General features: G+C 35.5%; 1 protein-coding gene across 1 annotated transcript; it reads right to left on the reverse strand.

The window, feature by feature from the left end:
• Nucleotides 1-1,117: 1,117 nt before the first annotated feature.
• LOC117912726 (26S proteasome regulatory subunit 8 homolog A-like) lies at nt 1,118-12,877 on the reverse strand. The gene is given in 12 exon segments (XM_034827418.1): nt 1,118-1,350; nt 1,353-1,448; nt 1,565-1,625; nt 2,103-2,190; nt 2,752-2,861; nt 4,570-4,668; nt 4,756-4,911; nt 5,110-5,274; nt 5,771-5,833; nt 5,913-6,137; nt 11,568-11,665; nt 12,593-12,877. Coding segments are annotated over 12 exon segments (1,407 nt in total). The 5' UTR covers nt 12,798-12,877; the 3' UTR covers nt 1,118-1,309.
• Nucleotides 12,878-13,346: the final 469 nt, after the last annotated feature.

Here is a 13,346-nt window from a genome sequence, read left to right on the forward strand (position 1 = left end):
TTGCTGCCATATTAATGTTCCTGAAAACGTGTTTTTCTAGAAACCATCTTCTCAAAACACCTAAAAACATAGGGTTTTGAAAAATGAAATGTTTTGAGATCACTGAGGAGTGAGGGAGAGAGAGAGAGAGAGAGAGAGATAGAGATTTGGGCACTAAAGCATCATGATTTGGGCAACCCCAAAGGATAAGCCCTGTTTGGATTAACTAATACTCTAAAAATTGTCTCTTTGACTATGGCGATAGTTATTGTTTCATGCCTTCGACATGAAAATTTTAAGAAGGAAAGACGAGAGAGGAGACATGGAATCCGGGAAGTACATGCATAAAGACACAAATTCATATCCCTGAAATAAGTTTCCAATCAGCAAGTGGACCAAACACCATAACCATACCAATAAGTTGGTACACCCATCAACAAATCGGGTTGAAGAAAACTACAAGTAGACACAACAAATCATGCAAAAGTAAGAGAAAATTGAAGCTGGTGGGGCAGTGAACATGGAGAGAGTGAACAACTCCACTACCTCCGGCAAAAATACATTGAACCAGGGACTGTTGGTCAAGTAGTTCCAAACCAGGAAAGATTTAAGACATAAATCAAGCATAAGACTAACAAATAAAACAAGCATTAAAATGATTAAGTATTAGCAAGTTCAGTACTGGGAACGTGGCTCCATGTTACTCTGATTGACAATCCAGATAATTGGTATCGAAGTTTCTGTCTTTATGGAAGTTCAGGCATGAGATACAAACAAAAAGTCTTCAAGGGTTTTATCCTAGCCATACTCCAAGTCTCATTTTGAAGGGTCAACTGATTGGCATATATTACCGACTACTATGCTATTGCCATATTCTTAATTGAATCGTTGTCAACCTGTAGGTGCCCTACTGTTTTACATTGTGTACAAGCATATCCTAGTCTAAACTTCTAGAGAAGATAAACTAGTCAAATAATAATAATATGGTTTCTCTACCAAAAAAAAGGAATATGTCAACACAGTTGGATAATCTATTAGGTCAACTTAATTATTATGGAAAACAAAATTCAGTTTTTCTAATTCAATTGGTATAAATCCTTTAGGCAAGTAGCTGGGTGAACATAAAATTATGCAGAGGTAAAAAGGAAACTAGATGCATATAAATTTGAAATGCGGAAAATATAATTGACAACAGATGGGCAGATGTTTTCCAGCAACTAAAATTTCGTGAGGCGAGTGTGAAACAGAGTCAAGTCCTTGTCGGGGATGGAAGATAACTATTTTATCCTTTTACAAGTTTAAAGTACAAAACACAAGCAATAGAAAGTGTTTACTTCCACAGCTTCCGCAAGGACATGTTTTTCTCTGTCTCTTTTTCATCACCTTTGCCACTGCCATCTCAAAATCTTCTTGTGTCACATGTACTCTCCTCTCCCTTAGAGCAAACATTCCAGCTTCTGTGCATACCGCTGCAAACAATAATATAAAAGTTTAGTTAGACATGCTTGATGTTAGAAGACAAAACAGATAACCGACACACTTGATATGATGAAGAATAAGGACTTAGTCCCACTTATGGACACACATGCAACTTTGTCCAGTGTATCTGAGAACGGAACCAAGCCATTGGTTAATTCAGTGTGGGCCTGCATTAAGATATTAACTACTTGAACTTTGTGCTCCTGGTTCATTGATCACTTAACTGAACCAACTCTGGTCAAGATAATGACCTCATGAGTCATTGGTTTGAACTTTTCCTTCTTTTTTTTCCGAAGGCAATGAAAGATGTATTAAAGGAGCCTATGGAAAAAGGGAGCACCTATGTCCACAAGGAGTATATAAGGGGAGCACCCAGACAAAAAAGACGTGGCACCAAGCATAAAAACAAACTAAAAGCTGCTATCTACAATTAGGTCATCCATAAAGTCCAATAGAGAGGCACAATCCCTTCCCAACAATATTCCAAACCAATCCATAGGAGACATGACAACCGATTCTTTTAGGTTCAGGTTGTTGAACTCTACCCTATAAAGATCCTTCTATTTCTTTCCTGCCACACAACAAACCAAACAAAGAGGGGCCATACTCCACACCCTCCTATGCCCTTTGTCCATGAGCTTCACCTTCCAACCCAGGAGGAGCTCTTTCACAGATTCTGGAAATTCCCACTGAAGCCCAAAGATTGCTAACATGTCCCACATCTTTTTGGTTCTTTTGCATTGGTTCAAAAAAATTTCTTAGTTTTTAAAGTTACACTTGCAGTGATGCCATGTAGCAAACAGTAGAGAGTTCTGTTTTATGAAGACAGGTCTATGTTCTCCTGACCAAACTGAAGAGAAAACAGAGTATATAGACCAGATATTTTCTAAGAGGTTACCAACCATGCATACTAGTATACATCAGCTGGACAAGATGAATTTCCTATCCCTCTTCTAAACATTCCCTCCTTTGCATGTGTCTTGGACAAGTTGTAAGTTGTCTGAAGTGGCCTGGCCACTAAGTTTCACCAACTAAACCTAAAATTTATAGTGAAACAGAATATGAAGGTTGGTTTGAGTTTTTTTACCCTGGCTTGGTTTTGGGTTATACATTTGTGAACTGACCAATCTAGAGTAGGCTATAAATTAAACGGATTTGCGAATGCCAATGCTAATATACATGAATTAATGAGAAGGAAGAATCATGGACCATCATAAGCAAGTCTCTCAAACCAAAGAGCAAAACAGGAGACCATTCATATAGAGTAACTGTACGCATGACTGATTAATATACCTTAAGCTCTGCACAGATGCACCATTCATCTTCTCTGCTATCTTCTTCAGATCAATCCCGCGCATTAAGTTCATTTTTCTTGAATGGATTTTCAAAATATCAAAGCGGGACTGAAAAAAAAAGAAAAAAAATCAGCATGTGCTTCACCATTGCAGTTGATAAAAAAAAATGCCATATCAGAATGAACATCGAATTTATAATCATAACTTAAAAGAGCATCACTTCAAAATGATTTCTTGCATATTCATATGACTTCAGTCCATCTAAGCCCTTGAGGCTTGGCTCAAGTGGTAAAGGATTGTTATGGGTTTATGGGAGGTTCCAGGTTCAAATCCCAATGGGGACCAAAAAAAAAAATCTATTAAAAAATGGCTTCAGTCCATTTAATAATCCACAGTTAATGAACTTGTTTTTGGGTAAGTTTTACAAATTCACTCGTTTTATTTTTTGATAGGTAAAGATATTCATTAAGAGCCAAAAGGCTAGAGAAAGGGTATACACGGAGTATACCAAGATACAAGGAGGCAAAAAACAAAAGATAAACAAGCTTGACCCTTACTTGGTGGCTAGCCAGTTTACAAATCTATCAAAGAGAGAGTGTGTTCCTCTATATACACCCTAGCCCAAATCACAAAAGTGTACAAAAAATGGATTGAATAACTTGGTCATTCCTCTCAATATCATCGAAGGCCCTCCTATTCCTTTCTTTCCAAATGGTCCACATTAGGCAGAGGGGGCAGCTCTCCAAGCTTTCTCCCTTTTTTCTTGCCCACGAAGGATCCATGCCATCCAAGGAGGTTCCTTGTCACAGAGGAGTGCATCACCCATTGCACCCCAAAAAGGGAGAAGATCATAAGCCATAACATTCACTCGTTTTATGGATTGAAAGCAGTTGTGAAACCTCAGAATACCACTGTTCCCACATTTAATGGAACAAAAACAAGCTTGAGCTTTTAGCTTAAGTTATTAGGAGGTTCGGAACTTTAATATATATATTTTTTTTATAGGAAACACAAATATATATATTGATAGAAAAAGAAGTACAAAAGAAGGATGAGGAATCCTCCCACCAAAGATAAAACTAAACAACACAATAAAAGGAACTTTAATATATTGACCATAACTCATTGTAGACCAAAGGCTTTTTCCCCTCAGAGGTCAAAGTTGAGCAAAGTAAGATTGATGAATCAAGATACTTTCAAAAGCACACTTAGTAAGTGTTATGAAACTGCCAAATACCATCCAAACAAGTATTTCTAAGTATTTCTAAATCATTTATGAATATTTATGAATAATATTGACCATAACTCATTGTAGACCAAAGGCTTTTTCCCCTCAGAGGTCAAAGTTGAGCAAAGTAAGATTGATGAATCAAGATACTTTCAAAGCTCACTTAGTAAGTGTTATGAAACTGCCAAATACCATCCAAACAACTATTTCTAAGTATTTCTAAAATCATTTATGAATATTTATGATAATATTGACCATAACTCATTGTAGACCAAAGGCTTTTTCCCCTCAGAGGTCAAAGTTGAGCAAAGTAAGATTGATGAATCAAGATACTTTCAAAAGCTCACTTAGTAAGTGTTATGAAACTGCCAATACCAGCCAAACATTTATGAATATTTATATAGCATCCATAAAATCTTTTAATTATGAATCAGAATGTTAAAACCCCAAAAAACAAGTATTTCTAAGACAGGAGTTACAAAGACAAAACACAGGCACCTCTAAATAGATGTGGAAAAACAAACAAGAGCTGAAGCAAATTTTCATCTCGTAAGTGCATAAATTGAATACGGTAATGAAGAAATATACCTCTTCGTTGGGATTTGGGAACTCAATCTTCCTGTCAATTCGTCCAGGCCTAAGGAGGGCTTGATCCAAAATATCAATGCGATTTGTAGCCATCAAAACCTGTAATAAATGGTCATCTCATATAATAGTTATTTACAGAGACAAAATTTAACTTACTACCAACAAAGAGAAATTATTGAGGAGTACCTTGATCTTGTTTGAGGCTTCAAATCCATCCAGTTGATTGAGAAGCTCCAACATAGTTCGCTGCACTTCACTATCACCATTTCCAGTTCCAGATTCCATTCGAGCAGATCCAATACTGTCAATTTCATCCATGAAGATGATTGATGGAGCATGCTCCTGTAATAAAGCAGCAGAGAAGAGACCATAAGAACAAGATAAAAGGGAGATTTAAAACAAAATTCAATAACCCAGGAAAAAATGCGACTGTAAACAATTACCCAGGAGAGGTAACATATAAAATATTATCTTATGAGTGAAAAATAAATCCTCTAGGTGTATCACAAGTCATGGTTTCCACTAAAGATATTAAACAAACCTTGCCATAACAAACAGTTCTCTAACCATTCGAGACCCTTCACCAATATACTTCTGAACTAACTCAGAGCCAGAAACCCTTATAAAGGTACAGTCAGTGTGATGAGCCACTGCCCTTGCAAGAAGTGTTTTCCCTGTACCAGGAGGACCATAAAGCAGGACTCCCTATTAACACATAAAAATAGACTATTAGAACCGAGTTTTAATGACTTCCAAACAGTTGCAGCTAGTCAAACAAATTAGAAGTTGCTAAGGAGGAAATAACTGTTTGAACAAAAACAAACAACACAATTTAGCTCTGCTTCCAGGACTCAGTCATTCTTAATGTTTAAAAATAAAAAAAAAATAAAAAAATTTGGAATATTAAATTAGGCCAAAGAATCCATGCAACGGGATCCGATCAAATAACTTTAAATTTCAAAAAATTTCCTCACAAAAAGGTGGAAAATAGTTAATTGGAGGTTCTTGGTTCAGGCAAGGTCAAAATTCAGGAAAGATTTTGATGTTCCAAAAGAATTAGCAAAGTGTAGATACATGAAAATAATGCCAACAATGATAATACAATAAAAGCATCTTTGATTGGGCTATTTCAAAAACAAGGTGTAAGTCCTTCGAGACATGAATAAGATACACATGATGTAACTACAAATAAAGGAAGTACCTTTGGTTGAGCTATACCAAGACTTTCAAATAATTCAGGATGCTTGATTGGAAGCTCAATAACCTGAAGGGTTTAAGACAGCATAAGACAGAAGGATTTCAACCAAAACAAATAAATCAGAAGAAGCTCTCATATAGCTAACCTCCTTTATCTCTTTGATTTGCTGATCAAGACCACCAATCATATCATATGTAGAATCCGGAACTTTTTCAACTTTCATAAGGTTTACCAGTGGATCTACTTTACTGGGCAATATCAAGTGAAGCACATAGCTGTCATTGCGAAGAGCAACTCGGGTTGAAGGTGTGATCTTAGTGATGTCTATGTTCTTATCAATATCAACAACATACTTCCCTTCTGGATGAACCTAAAAAGAAGGAAAATATTATCAGCCAAATCATCTGAACTCACATTTCATACATCACAACATTGTTAAATTCAGCCGTAAAAGAAAATGGTAGAGAAATTCAGTACACACAAAGCCACATAGAAACAAAAGTTGGACTGAAAGTAAAAAGAGTCTGTAATCATAATAAATTCCAGAGTTTTGAATACTTATTTTCTACAAATTAATATTTTTGACCCAATTCCCGTGGTTCTTTAATAGAAAAGTTCGCTATCCGGTGCTACGTATTCTTGATTATTTTTTTGATCCCTACTAAGAATTTGTTAGACTTAAACGTCTACTTCTTCCATCCCATTAAGGTTGTCCTTTTTTGCCTTTTCATTGTCCTAGAAGGCATAGAGATTTGTCACTCATTTTCACAAACTATCCCTTATAATGTAGTAAATTAAATTAAAAAACAATGTGAAATAAAATAGAGACAACCTTAGAAAAGACTCAATATAGACAAGTTCCCTCTGCCTTGCTCTAACTAGTATTTACTCATATGAGGAAATTTATAATCAACCACAAACCTTTATCACCTCAATCATACATGGTTTCCGTTTCTCCTATCTTTTTTTTGATAGGCAAACAAGAATATATATTGATAAAGAAAGAAAAGAGCACAACAAAGCACATACGATGTATACAATTAGTCCCAAACATGTAGGAAAAAAGGAACAGGAAAAGGAAAAACAAAAAACAACCTCCCTCTCCTTACTTCAAGCTCAACCAATCTACAAAGCCTATCATTAACATAGAATGATTGTCTATATACACTCTAGCCCAATAAAAAAAGATACACATAAAGGAAGATTTAATTGTTCAATCTGAAAGTTCTACACCTTCGAAAGACCTCCTCTCTCTTACTTTCCATAACATTTAAAATGGACATAAAGGAGTTGCCCTCCAAGCTTTCTTCTTCTTCTTTCTCACAAAAGAAACATGTCAACTCAAAAAATTGCATTCAACAAAGGAGTACATCACCCATGCCATTCCAAATAGGGAAAAAACCAATTGCCACAAGATTTTTGCTATGAAGTAGGGGAGAAGCAAGTGATCAACCAACACTTCATCCCCTTTACATTTACTCGGCACATACTCTAACCCCTTCTTCTGAGCTGATCAAGAATTAAATTCCTTCCTCAAATAGCTTCTCAAGTAAAAGAATTCACCTTCAATGGCACTTAAGGGTTCCATACTATGCTTGCAAGGAAGGCTCACTTCTTCCTTGGGCTAAGGATGCATAGAAAAATCGGGCAAGCAACTTGCCATTCTTAGTTTCTTTCAAGCTCAATTTGTCCTCCTCATCTTCCTTTCTAACTGAGATTGATTGTGGCCTTCAAAAAAAGACCTTCTTCCAACGCTTAATTGAGGAACTATCTATGAAAGCAGGGACTCCATTGACCCATTTCCCCAACTGGTTCCCACATTTCAAGCTATACAAGAGTCTTTATCAACGGTATAGAAAATAACACCAAAAAAGACTCTTCCAAAGAATTTTCGCTGCACCATCCATCTTTCCATTATTTTATCCTTCTGCCAATACACAAAATGAGGCAAGTTCTACTTCCAAAGGCTTCCCACTAGTTTCTTATAGCCTTCCACAACCTCACCCCATAGCCATTCCTCATTGCCCTTGAGCACCATCCCCTTTCTTTTGTCCCATACTTCATAGCAATGACCTATTTCCAAAGGAACTCCCTTGGAAGCAAATCTCTAGCTCCATTTACCAAGGATAACCCTATTAAGAGTGTGGAGAATTTTATGCCAATCTCCCCATCTATTTTTGCCCAAACAAACAATAGACCAATTAACCAAATGGGGTTTTCTCTCAAGAGCTCCTTCTCTCCCTAGGAAATCCTTTGGATCTACTCCAATCTTAAGCTCACCCTCCTCAGAATGGCGAAAAAGAGATATGAAATAAATTGACTAATTGATAACGTGTTTTTTATCAAGGTAAGTCTCTATCCTCTCAATAATATTGTCGCTTCCACAAGGCTAGATTTTTCTTAAATCTTTCCTTCATCGAGTTTCATACCCTCATTGACTTGCGAGGAGAACCCAACAACAAATCCAAGTATGTGGTAGGTACACTCCCAACGCATAGGCTAAACCCTCCACATTTACGACATCACCTATCAAAATTAGCTTACTTTCTCCATATTATCCTTAAACTAGATATTGTCTCAAACCACATGAAAGCTCAACTTAGATACTCCAATTGCTCTTGGTTAGTAACATCACAGAAAATTAAGGCATAATTAGTGAACAACGAATCAAACACTTCCATTCCTTCCCCACCTCTTCCTCCCACTTTGAATCACAAGATGAAACTCCCTTTCATTGGCCCTCCTTAGAACTTGGTTGGGAACCTCCATTGCCAACATGAAGTGAGTAGGAGATATCCATCACACCCAATTTTGACCAAAATCTTTTTTTTTTTTTCCAAAACTACTAGCAAGAAGTCTCAATTTACATGATTATGTGTCTTTTCAATGTCCAACTTTCAAATGATCCTACCATTGGTGCTCTTTAGCCTTGAAATCTAAGGCCCCATCTGCATCCAAAATTTGTTTACTCTCCACAAAAGCTTGTTGGTAAATTGAAACCACCAAGCCCACCACCTTTTTGAGCTAATTAGCCAAAACTTTAGCCAATAGCTTATACAACCCCCCAACTAAATTAATGAATCTGAAATCTTTTATATCCTCAACTCCACCTTTCTTAGGAATCAAAACTCACTCAAAGGAGTTGTTACCAAAGAACTCCTTGAAGAAACTCATCACCTCGGTTTTTACAAAGTCCCAACTCTTGTGCCAAAACACAATCTAGAGCTTTATTCACACAACTAGACAAGGTAGCAAAAACTTCCTCCTCAATGAAAGGAACCTCTAACATCCTTTCCCCTTCTCTTGTAAGTTTTCAAAGAATGTTTTCAATATTGTTATACATCATCTCTTGATTTGTAAGAACTAGACACCACCTGAAAAAAGGAATGATATTTCCATAAAGTTCATGATTTTTCCACTCAAATTCTTTGGATGCAATCCAAGTGCAATAAAAAAGAGGGTGATTTCCCCACATAACCAAATACTTTTTGCAGCCTCCCTCAGTTATGGATACACTCTAGTCATCAATCACATCTTCAATGTCTTCCTTTAAGCTCAATACCGGTGGCAATTGAATAATCATTCCATATTAAAGGGATTCATCACAATGGTCTCTATATAATGTCAAGTTGTCAACATTAAATACAGTACCAATAGACATATCAACCAGCAGCTCAAGGACATAAGCATGAGAACTGATTTCCTTCATATGATTGTGTTGATCAACATTCTTGGGATGTAGCTTCTAATAAGCATCTTGTTTTATATGAATCATAACCATATTTACTCCCTTTAACTCAGCAAAACATCTCCTAAGATTAGAATGAACCTTGTATTGTTTATTCCCAAGTGTTATCTTCCTTTGTACTTTATCATGAACTTCCTTCATGTGACTTATAAAAAAGCTTCCTCCGCTGCACTCTTGCATTTGAAGGCAAAAGACTCAAATCAATCGGCTTTCCAAGCTACAAACCAGTAATAACTTCAAAAGCACTGTGATCCGATTTATGTAATTGTTATAAGCAAATTATGCCATAGAAAGTAATTGCTACCAATTGCCAACACAGTCACCCACTAAGCATCTTAAAAGATCATGAAAGCTACAATTAATAACTTTAGACATCAGTTCGTAGCTGGAATGATGAAAAGAAATTAAGTATTCAGCAACTTCCATGTATTCTCCAAAACCAACCCATAAACTTTTTACATCGTTGTACTAGACAATAGTCTTAGGCAACGAATGTATTTTTTTTTATCTTCCCTTACAGGAAAAGAAATAGATAATTTTTTATAAGGAACTTAACACTAAATTTGATTCTTGGAAAATTTGAGAGAAAATGGTGAAGGAAATAAAAAGAAAAAGAAAAAATAAAGAAAGTGAAAATAAGATTAATATTAAAAATACAAAAGTTTTTAACTAATTTTAATTATCTTTGATTTGTTTTTCACATTTTCTATGGTGAACCAAATATGTGAAAATAATTTTTCTTAACATTTTTTTCTTTCCTTAGTACTTTCCAAGAATCAAATACAAGCTAAAAAATTAAAAGATTTTCTAATATGACAAAAAGACTATATAAGAAATAAAAACTAGACAAAAAGGTAAACAACTACCTAAAATATAAACTTAACAAAAGATTCAACCTAAAATATGTCAAGTCGTAAGAGGAACTTAAATCATCATTGATGTCCCAAATTAAGGCTTAAACATTGGAACCAACCTTCCCTTCTCTTGTAATCATCAAAGGATATTTCCAACATTGTTCCCCACGAACAGCCCAATACTTTCTTTAGAAGTCTTAATAGTAAAATTTGGACCTCAACTTTCTTAAAAAATTCCCATAACCAGTAAATCTGCCTAACAAGACCAATTCAAATTCTTCATGTTTTAGTTTCCATACATCTTATCTTTGTAGTAAACCCTTTCTAAGGGTAACAGTGCTTCACTCTACTTCCAGTGCCAATGCAAAGGAGCTTCTTCAATCGAACACCTGAAACTTTCTACCAACAACATGTCTGCACAGGTGATAGAATTATTCAAGTTCATAAGCTTGCCTGTATGTGAACACCAGTCATAGCTCAGCATCTAAACTAAGAAACAGTTTATTTAATTGTTTCTCTATTTTTTTTAACTGATCTCCAATTAAATGCCAGTTCATTTAGAAATGCTTGCAAGTTGCCACAGTACAACCAATCAGAAGAAGAGAAACAAAGTCAATCTAAGAACTGATATAACTGGTACTGTGAAATATTTAACTAAATGGAACTCAACTCAAGAGGGCGTTTATTTTAACCACCAGAGGCCTGGGCAATTGTCTACATATTCTAGTTTCACCATTTTGGTCTACTCCTACTCATGTCAAGTTGCCACATCATATGGCATCACCCTTCCTTCGTTTTTATAACAATTAAATAAGTAATAGTAAGGCATTTATCCTGACTACGAGCAAAGCAAATCCTAGGTGATATGGGCCCACTCCTCTGCCCTGTAACACTTGGATACTAGGAAGGTTCAAACTTTGGACCTTTGGTTCTTTGCCAAAGGGCTAAACTACAACCCAGTGGGCATAGGCCATCATCATTCCTTTTAGCCTTAAAACATACCATATGCCACTTTGGATATGTCCTAGATGGAACATATGAAAACCATCTCAGGTGCAAAAATTTGAAAGCCATCAAGAAAAAGGGAAAAAAAAAAATCTCGAGCAAACTAATTTCCAAATTAAACTACAATTTACTTTTATATATATATATATATATATATATATATATATAAGTAATTTTTTTAACTGAACACTACCTTAACCAAAACCTTCGATTTTCCCATAACTTTGACTACTTCACCAACATATGATCCAGGCTCTTGAAGCAGCTGCAATTCTTCTCTGAGCATCCTCACTCGGGAATGTAACACCACCAAGCTTCATTAATCAAAATTTGAATTTTTCTAGTGAGGAATAGGAAAGCAAAAAAGAATTCCTAATGTTATGCAACTGTGACCTAAAATCAGGTCCAATACCCATCATTCAGAATGACATTTGAAAAGGAGAAAAATAAAAGCTGGGGGAATATATGAATGAAAACTAACCCAAAATAACTCATATGTGAATGAAAATTAACCCAAAAGAACCCATTTTCCCACAAAGAAACCAGCTGTATTCCCATCAAGCTACACATCAAACAATTTTATTACTTCACCAAATCATTGGAGAAAATTTTTTAGAAAGAAAAATATTTAAAAAGATACAACTTTTAATATCAAGCAGAGGCACTAAATCTTCAAACATTGCCCTCCATTTCATTTTCTAAACCAAAAGCCAAAAAAAAAAAAAAAAAGGAAAAGAAATCAAACTATTACTATAAGCTTTTGCCAATTTATTTTTTTTTATAAGTACAATCTTTCGCAATACTTCTCACCCAAAAGAAAAATTACACTCGATTGAACCAAAGAGAGCTAAATTAAATAACTGAGCTGAGAAAATCAAGACATCTTGAACGTCGAGAGCCTAATCTGGTTTTTTTTCTTCCCACATTTCCAGGCAACCAATAAAACTTTAAATTTACCGATAACAGAGCAACGCAAATCACGCAACTGCAATCACAAATCAAGTTTCAAAACATAGGGCTTTGACAAATCCATACCACCCGGATCCTATATTACCAAAATAAAATCAAAATACAACACAGCCACCAAAAATTATCAGAAGCCAATGTTGGATTAGGGTTTCTGCACATAACAAAATTATAAGCGTCACAATACAATGATCATTCTGAAAATCATAGCATCAAAATTAGGGTTTGGTTAGGGTTTTGGGATGGAAAAACCTCGGGAATTGAGATCGTTGCGCTGGGCTTCAAGGCGATTGAGATTATGGCTCTTCTGGCGAACCTGTAGCTGGAGATCGTGGATGTGTTGGAGGTAGTACTGCCTCAGCCCATCTCCTTGCTTAGACGACGTCGTTTTGGCGGTGCAGACCTCCCCGACCATGGCTGGACCAGACTGACTGAGCTCGGTCACTGCTGTGGCCATTGTTGTAACCTGTGACTCGAGAGGAGATTGATAATTTGCGAAACAAAGAAAACCCTAGAAATTGGGGAAAGTATCTGGGTGTTTGGCGTGGTTTCTTGCTTATATAGGTTTTCCTATTGCGAAGGCTCCTTAATTTGAAATCATTTTTTTTTTCTTTATTTATTATAATAAAATAAAATAAAAACTTTTTATTTTTTGTAGTGATTGTCAAAAATATTAACAAATGACACTAAAATTTTAGCACATAGGGTTGAAATGGGATGATAAACAAATTTTATAGGATAATTATAATTTAATTGATCTATCATTTTTGTTAAAATATAGGTTTTTTATTATTATTATTGAGGAACCTTCCATAACCAAATCCTTATGATTTTCATGGAAATCAAATCTCTGGGTGTTGACCGCTCTACAATAATGAGCATCAAATAGGTTAAAATTCTAATATCTCAAATACGGAATTATCGAGAAATAGTGAAGTCTTTCTTTAATTTAACCCAAAGTTTACTATTTTTTATTTTTTATGATTTTTTTTACTATGATTAAAAC

Source organism: Vitis riparia, chromosome 4 (genome assembly GCF_004353265.1).
Source record: "Vitis riparia cultivar Riparia Gloire de Montpellier isolate 1030 chromosome 4, EGFV_Vit.rip_1.0, whole genome shotgun sequence".
Taxonomy (NCBI): domain Eukaryota; kingdom Viridiplantae; phylum Streptophyta; class Magnoliopsida; order Vitales; family Vitaceae; genus Vitis; species Vitis riparia.